Source organism: Dipodomys ordii, unplaced genomic scaffold, assembly GCF_000151885.1.
Source record: "Dipodomys ordii isolate 6190 unplaced genomic scaffold, Dord_2.0 Scaffold50, whole genome shotgun sequence".
Classification (NCBI taxonomy): domain Eukaryota; kingdom Metazoa; phylum Chordata; class Mammalia; order Rodentia; family Heteromyidae; genus Dipodomys; species Dipodomys ordii.
In genome coordinates, this window is record NW_012267266.1 from 3,708,675 (window position 1) to 3,715,942 (window position 7,268).

Below are 7,268 nucleotides of genomic sequence, written 5' to 3' on the forward strand. Positions count from 1 at the left end.
GTGTGTGTGTGTGTGTGTGTGTGTGTGTGTGTGTGTGTGTGTATGAGACAGACAAAGAGAAAGAGGGGGAAAGAGAGAGAAACAGACAGACAGACAGAGAATGTCTGCCAGTAAGTTCAGCAAGAGTTTGGGTTGCCCTGTGGTGCCTGCTACTTGTCCTCCAGCTCTGAATCTTACATGTGCTCTCCTACCTCACAACCCACTGCAACTGCTCTCTGTCTGGACTCTGGATGACTCTTTGGGATATAAGGGACTTTGGAAGCCTACGATTCTAGGTCTCTGGATTTGGGCCTGGAGGCTCCACTCTGGCCTCAAGCATCCAGATATATGATAGCCAAAGGCCTTCAGGTGCTCAGAGGGTAGAGCTTCCAGCCTGCAGATATGGAAAGGCCTAGTCTCCTGCCAGGTTTGGGAGGCCCTACTGCCTCCACCACCTGGTTAGTTCCTATCAACTGTTCTCAGTAAAAGACAAACTCTGAGTCTGCAAGTCAGAGTCTGTGCTTTTGAGCTATGCTGGGGTAGAGAGAAGGGGTGGAAGCTGTGGGGGATTGTGGCAGGCACAGGAGGAAACCAGCAGGTATGAATACATGGATATTGTTGGGGTGGGGGAAACTGCTAGGTTTCCTAGGGCAAGATGTGAGGGCACGAAGGGGAAGTACCAAGGCCTTGTGTTAGGCAGTTGAATGTTGGCTGATGGAATATGGAGTATATGTAGGTGAGTGTGGGTGTATGTGGATGTGTCTGAGTGGGAGTTGGGGGAGTAATTGGGCCTAGTGATCAGAAAATTCTCACCCCACATGGGGACATCTGGCAAACAATTGGGGAATAGTGTCAGTGTTGGAGCAGGCTTGTTCAGTGGTCAGTGACTCTGAGCAACATGGACATAGGGGAGAAGACAGATGATACCAAAAAGGAAGATAGGGACTTCGTAGTCAGAGACCTTGGAGACCATGGCCTTGTATTTTATCTGAATTGAAGGGATGAGTTTCTAACAGGGGACTAAAGTGAGATCTTCTCCATTACTGTTGCTGGTAGAGCCTGGGGCTGGCAGTGGGGTCAAGGTAGGTGGAAGCAAAAAGACCTGTCAGAAGGTAACATCACCAGGTGAGGGAAGCCATCATCCTGGACCATGTTGAAAGTGGTAAACATGCCTGTTGTGATCAGAGCTAAGACCTGCTTAGAAGGTAGAGCTGGGAGGACTTGTAATGGGCCATATATTAGGCAAGGTAAGAAGATAGGAGTGAAGAAGAATGAGTCTATGGCGTGGAATCTGAACCATGGGAGAAGAGGTGTCACACTAAGAAGAAGAGAAAAGTAGCAGAGTGAGTGTGGAAAGAGCTGGGGAACTAGTGATTCTGGCAGCCATGGCCTTCGGATACCTGAGTCTGGAACCAAGAGGGGAGTCAGAGGAGGAGATAGAAATAGCAAACGCATATGGATAGTACAGTCTGTCTGGATGATGTCCTTAAGGGAGAGAAGGCAGGTGATATAGAGAAAGATGTCTGAGAGCCCTGAGCCCTTCCCACTTCCAGCCCAAGTAGGAGAAAAGGAAACAGTCCTGAGGCTGAAAGATCAGCCTGTGAGGTAGAAGGAGGCCAGGAGAGAGCCACCATTCAAAGGCCTGGCACAGTGGGCCAGGAGGGAGTCACCATAGGCCTCAGTGCCGAAGAGTTAGGGATGCTTCCCTGGGCTTCATCAAGTGTGATGGTCCCGCCACTATTTGTCACTGAGCTAAGTGGTGGGAGAGGGGGACAGGTGGGAACAAGGCAGAGGGGCCAGCCAGCAGGTGCAGATGGAGCACGGTGGCTTTCTAGGCTATGCTCTTTGCTGTGGCCAGTGCTGTCACCCTTTCCTTTTCTTCCGCCTATTTCTATTCTAGAGGGGCAGGGTTGCCTCACAAGACAAGGAGGTAGAAAAGACAGGCTTTTCTGAGAGATTGATGGCCCTGTCTCAATTTGCCAGCAAGGATAGGCGCTGCTGGTGGTGCCCAAAGACAGCCTGAGATGCCAGAGGGATGTTGCTGCACCTCTGAGCTTCTCCCAGCAGACAGGAAGGGCTAATGGGCCAGGCCAGAATCCTGACCAGGCTGTGAGGGTAAAGGCCTCTCTCCTTACACCCCTGCACCCAAGTCTTCTCTATCCTTGCTTCTGACCCTAGCCTCCCTGCTAAGTGTGGGTCTGATGTCCTGTCACCAGCCCTTCTTAGGGAAACAGAGGTGACTGAGTCAGGTCTTTGGCCAAGATGTCCATATTCCCTGGCCAAAAGACCTGTCAGGCCACTGTGGAACAGGGCTCGATGCTGGCCAGTGGTCCTGCCTTTGCCTTTCTTCTCTATGACCTTGAGACATTGCCTCCACTCCATTGTCTTCCATTTCTCCCCTGCATTTTCCACTCATGTGTTCTGAGCAGGCATGTAGTTTGGGGAAGGGTGGCCAGGTCCTTGGGTGGGCAGGACCAGGGGAAACAGGCATGAGATGGCAGGACCTGAGGGAGCCTGAGGCTGGGGACAGGGGACATCTGCACCCTTCACATATACTCTGATCCTACAGAGGCAGAGGAGCTGTACCAGAAGAGGGTCCTGACCATCACTGGCATCTGCGTGGCTCTGCTAGTCGTGGGCATCGTCTGCGTGGTTGCTTACTGCAAGACCAAGTGAGTGTCAAACTCTCAGGCTGGGGCTAGGCCAAGCCAGAGGATGGCCTCCAAGATGTTTCTGTGAGGACACCAGCACCCCACTGTGCCCCTCCCCCAACTCCAGCCTCCTCTCTGTGGAGCCAAGGTGCTGGCTAGGAAAGCAGAGGTGGAAGGAGGGGACGAGCAGCCCCAGGTGAATGAACAAAGGGAGTCACAGACACAGGCTTTGAAAGAAGACAAGTCTCAAACCCAGATCTGAGATTTCTTATGGAGCTTTAAACATACTGAGGAACCTCTCCAAGCTGACATGAAAATAAGCCTAGTGTGTACCTCAGAAGACACTGTGAGGAGTGCACAGTGAACCCCACAGGCTCTGGTCTGTCTGGTGGGAGACACAGGCAGAAGACAGAAAACAAAGAAGTGCAGATGCCACAGAAGCACTGCCTTATTCCCCCCACCCCCGACCCGGGAGTGCTTGAGACAAAAGCACAGAGGAGGGGGGTTAGGCTACCTCTAGACCAAGGACAGGAGGGGTATAAGCTTGGGAAGTGGACAGGTCAAATGGAGAAGTACAAACTGAAAGGCAAGAGCAGATAGAGCAACTGCAGCCGGCTGCACTGCAACCTAGACTGCACGATACAAAGGGCTGGAGTCAGAGGAGCTAAGGGGTAACTGGGACTCAGAGGCCACCACAGGGTCTTACTGCAAACTAGAGGGTCTGTGTTTGTCCTGCAGACAATGAGCACTAATGAAGGCTGTAGAGTAGTGTAATACAGAAAAATGTTCCTCTCTGGAGATCAAGGGTCTGGGAATAGCCATTTCAGGGACTGAGCCCCTGAGTCTGAACTCCTGATGTATCAGTGGGACCTAGTGTCCTTCTAACTTCATGTTGAATGAACCAGAAAAGTTAGCCAAGACTAAGAAGAGAGTGGAAGCTCAGGAAGCCTGGGGGAGAAAATTAGGTCCAAGAGGGAAAATTGGGCAGGAAGCAAGCCACTGCTCTGACCCCCATTGCATTTACTCATTTCTTCACCAAATATTCATTCAGTGCTAAAATATTACTAGATACCACACCCTACCCCCAGGCATGTGGCCAGTGCTCTAAGCAAGAGGTCCAATGTCATAGGACAGTTTAAAGGCACCGAGGCTCAGCTGGAGGGTGGAAGGGTAAGAGCAGTTAGGCTGGGGCCTGAGAAGCCAGCATGTGGTTGGTTCACAACTGTAATTCTAAGTACTCAGAAGGCTAAGATGTGAGGCTCACAGTTCAAAGCCAGCTCAGGCAGGAAAGTCTGTGAGATTCTTATCTCCTGTTGACCACCAAAAAGCCAGAAGTAGAGCTATGTGGTTCAAATGGTAGACTGTTAGCCTTGAGCAAGAAAGCTCAGAGGCAGCACCCAAGCCCTGAGTTTAAGCCCCAGGACTGGAAGAGAGCAGGGGGGGGGGGAGGAGAGGAGACAAGGGGAAGGAAGGAAGGAAGGAAAGAAGGAAGGAAGGAAGAAGGGAAGGAGGGAAGGAAGGAAGAAAGAAGGGAAGGAGGGAAGGGAAGGAAGGGAAGGAGTAAGAGAGAGAAGAGGAGGGAGGAAGGAAAGTTATAGGTGTAGAGGCAGGGAAAGTGTTCAGATAAATGGACTAGTAAGCACACAGGCACAAGCCTCTGGCCCAGAGTTGCAGAGCATCATAGAGCATCAGAAATAAGCTGTTGCTGAATGTGGTGGGAGGGTGGACAGAGATATGGCTGAGGTAGAAATAGGGCACTGAGAGCTAATGGGGGGGGCGGGGGTTAGACAAAGGAGTGATATGACATGCAGAGCTTCTGAGAATTGCCAGAGTGGCACAGCTAGAAAGCATTCCCTCACCCTAGGTTCCCTGGGAAGTTCATGCTCTGAGAGGGAAGGTGCCAGGCTCACCCATCTTTCCCCCTGTATAGAAAACAGCGGAAGCAGATGCACAACCACCTCCGCCAGAACATGTGCCCAGCACACCAGAACCGGAGCTTGGCCAATGGGCCTAGCCATCCTCGGCTGGACCCCGAAGAGATCCAGATGGCAGATGTGAGTGGTGTTCCCAGGCCCCCTCAGAGCTCTCACTAGACAGCTGGCCTTCTCTGGCATCTTCTTTGCCCCCTGCCATAAGGAAGAGTGATGGGTGGAATGGCTGGGTCCATCATTACTAATCCATCACCAAATCTATCTCATCCAGTAGATCACCCCTACTCAGCACTCAGTACATGTCTGTCCCTAACCAGAAAGAATGTCAACTCGGTCCCCATCACTAACTCCCCCAACTCTTTGTCTGTCCCAGTACATCTCCAAGAATGTGCCAGCCACTGACCACGTCATCCGAAGGGAAACTGAGACCACCTTCTCCGGGAGCCACTCCTGTTCTCCTTCTCACCACTGCTCCTCAGCCACGCCCACCTCCAGCCACAGGTGGGCAGCACCAAAGCCTACAGAACCTTGTAGACTCCAGTACTTTATCTCATTCAATACCCCACAGCTATCTGACACTCTCTCCTGAGTTTGCCATACAAATCATACACAGTTTGCATGGTCTCTCACCAGAACCAGTGTGGCCCATCCACACAGCCTATAGATAACATGGTTGGACCCTCCTTCCCTGGAGAGCTCTATAGAAAAGTTGGGACCCCTAGAGCTGGGCTGCTGAGCTAGGTGACTAAGAACTGCAGGGTGGAAGAATCCTAGTGCGGAAGGGGAGCTCTCTGCATGTTACAGTTCACACTCCAGTCCTCCTTACATGGACATTTGTGATACTCTACACCAGAAGACGATGACTACAGGAGTCACAGATAGAATGAAGAACCAGGGAACTGGTGGCCATAAGACCACATCTTGTCCCTTTTCTGAACCTTTGCCTTATCCTTCCCCATCTGACTTTCCCAGACATGAGAGCCACACATGGAGCCTGGAACGTTCTGAGAGCCTGACCTCTGACTCCCAGTCAGGCATCATGCTATCGTCCGTGGGCACCAGCAAGTGCAACAGCCCAGCGTGTGTGGAGGCCCGGGCCCGGCGGGCAGCAGCCTACAGCCTGGAGGAGCGGCGCAGGGCTGCCATGCCACCCTACCACGACTCCATAGACTCCCTGCGTGACTCCCCACACAGCGAGAGGTCAGTTCCTACCCCCTGACCTGGGCTCTACCAGAAAGCTGGTGCCACTGACCCAAGGGGACCCTCAGGTCCCCTCAAAGGTACTGCAAATAGCATCCTCTTCTTGTCCAAGTGGTCAAACAAGGTCCCAGAAAGGCTAAATGGTCTATTGGGACTGGGATTACAGCTAGGCCAGTGGACCTGGCATGGAGTAATCACCTAATCTATTTGTTCTACTTGGACACTTTTCAGAACAGAAGAGGATATGGATAATTGCACTGAAATTTTAGACATGAGTGCTGTTCTAGGCAACCTGGACCTATGGGGGCCCTGGCCCAGTGCACCAGGGAGCCCACATCCCAACAGAGACCGAAAGACACCAAGACCAAGTAGCTTAGAGGGTAGGACAGAAGTTTGTTCTCAATATTCCTAACTAGACAGGAAAGATATGAGTCAAGTGTGATCACTGATCACAGGCCCTGGCAGCACCAGCATTAAGGTCCCAGTATTCAAGTTGTTGTCAGGCTCCTAAGCAACAGATGCAGTAAGAAACCAAGAAAGCCCCTTCTTCCCTGACTCCAAGTTAGGAGTTAGTCATGGTGACTAGCCTCCCACTCTGCTTAGCCCTCCGGTGGCCCCTCAGCCTCGGGGAGGAAAGCAAAGCAAGGTGCACTGTAGGAGGAGCTCTAGACTGGAGAGAAGGAGAAAACTTTGCTCCTTTCCCCTCAGCCTACTCTGGCCGAGGCCTGGAGAGGCTTGACTGGGAGCCAGCAATGGCCCTAGGAGCTCCTGCTCCTGAGGAGACAGCCTGGAGACAAGCCAGAAGTCACAGTTGCCTATGGAAAAAGCAAAGCACGAGAGAAGACCCAGAGACAGAAAAACACAGACTGACTACCAGTTTCAGGCAGCGATTAGCTTTATTAAAACCAACCTTTCAAAGACCATTCCACACTTATGTGATCTGGAGCAGGTTACTTACCTTGAACTTTGTTCCTTCAGTACATCAAGGTGAACAATAACCAGACTCATGGTTCAGTGAAGGCCACCTGAGAACACATGTGCAGAGCTCATGTCTCCCCCTGCTGGCATCAATCACGACTCCTGCACAAAGTTCCCTTTGAGTGGTAGGAAAGTGAGAGGTATTCTCACTATAGGAAAGCCTACAGACGTGATGAACTAATGGAGCTGTTCCAACATAAGCACTTAAGACAATGGCAGCTGAGTGAGGTGCCAAGAGCAGGAGAGGCCAGAAGGAGCAGTGGCACTGGGCCCAAACAGTCTGGGAAGGTGGTATGGATCGGGGTGGGTGGTAAGAATTGGGTGGGTGGTAAGGCCTGGGTGGGTAAGGATCAAGGGACTCCTGAGTGGTGCTGCAACTTGAAAACATACGCCGGAGACCAGAAGCAATGGTTCCTGCTTTTTTTTTTTTTTGGTCCGGTCGTGGGGCCTGAACTCTGGGCCTGCGCGCTGTCCCTCAGCTCTTCAGCTCAAGGCTAGCGCTCTACCACTTGAGCCACAGCGCCACTTC

At 51.9% G+C, this 7,268-nt stretch overlaps 1 protein-coding gene across 1 annotated transcript in view; it reads left to right on the forward strand.

The window, feature by feature from the left end:
- The window catches only part of Nrg2 (neuregulin 2), a 199,703-nt gene that overhangs the window by 190,556 nt on the left and 1,879 nt on the right, over window positions 1-7,268 (forward strand). Inside the window, exons 7-11 of the mRNA XM_013020307.1 lie at window positions 2,549-2,651; window positions 4,561-4,684; window positions 4,935-5,062; window positions 5,534-5,761; window positions 5,993-6,141. Coding sequence (XP_012875761.1) covers window positions 2,549-2,651; window positions 4,561-4,684; window positions 4,935-5,062; window positions 5,534-5,761; window positions 5,993-6,141 — 732 coding nt within the window. The remainder of the gene's footprint in view (window positions 1-2,548; window positions 2,652-4,560; window positions 4,685-4,934; window positions 5,063-5,533; window positions 5,762-5,992; window positions 6,142-7,268) is intronic.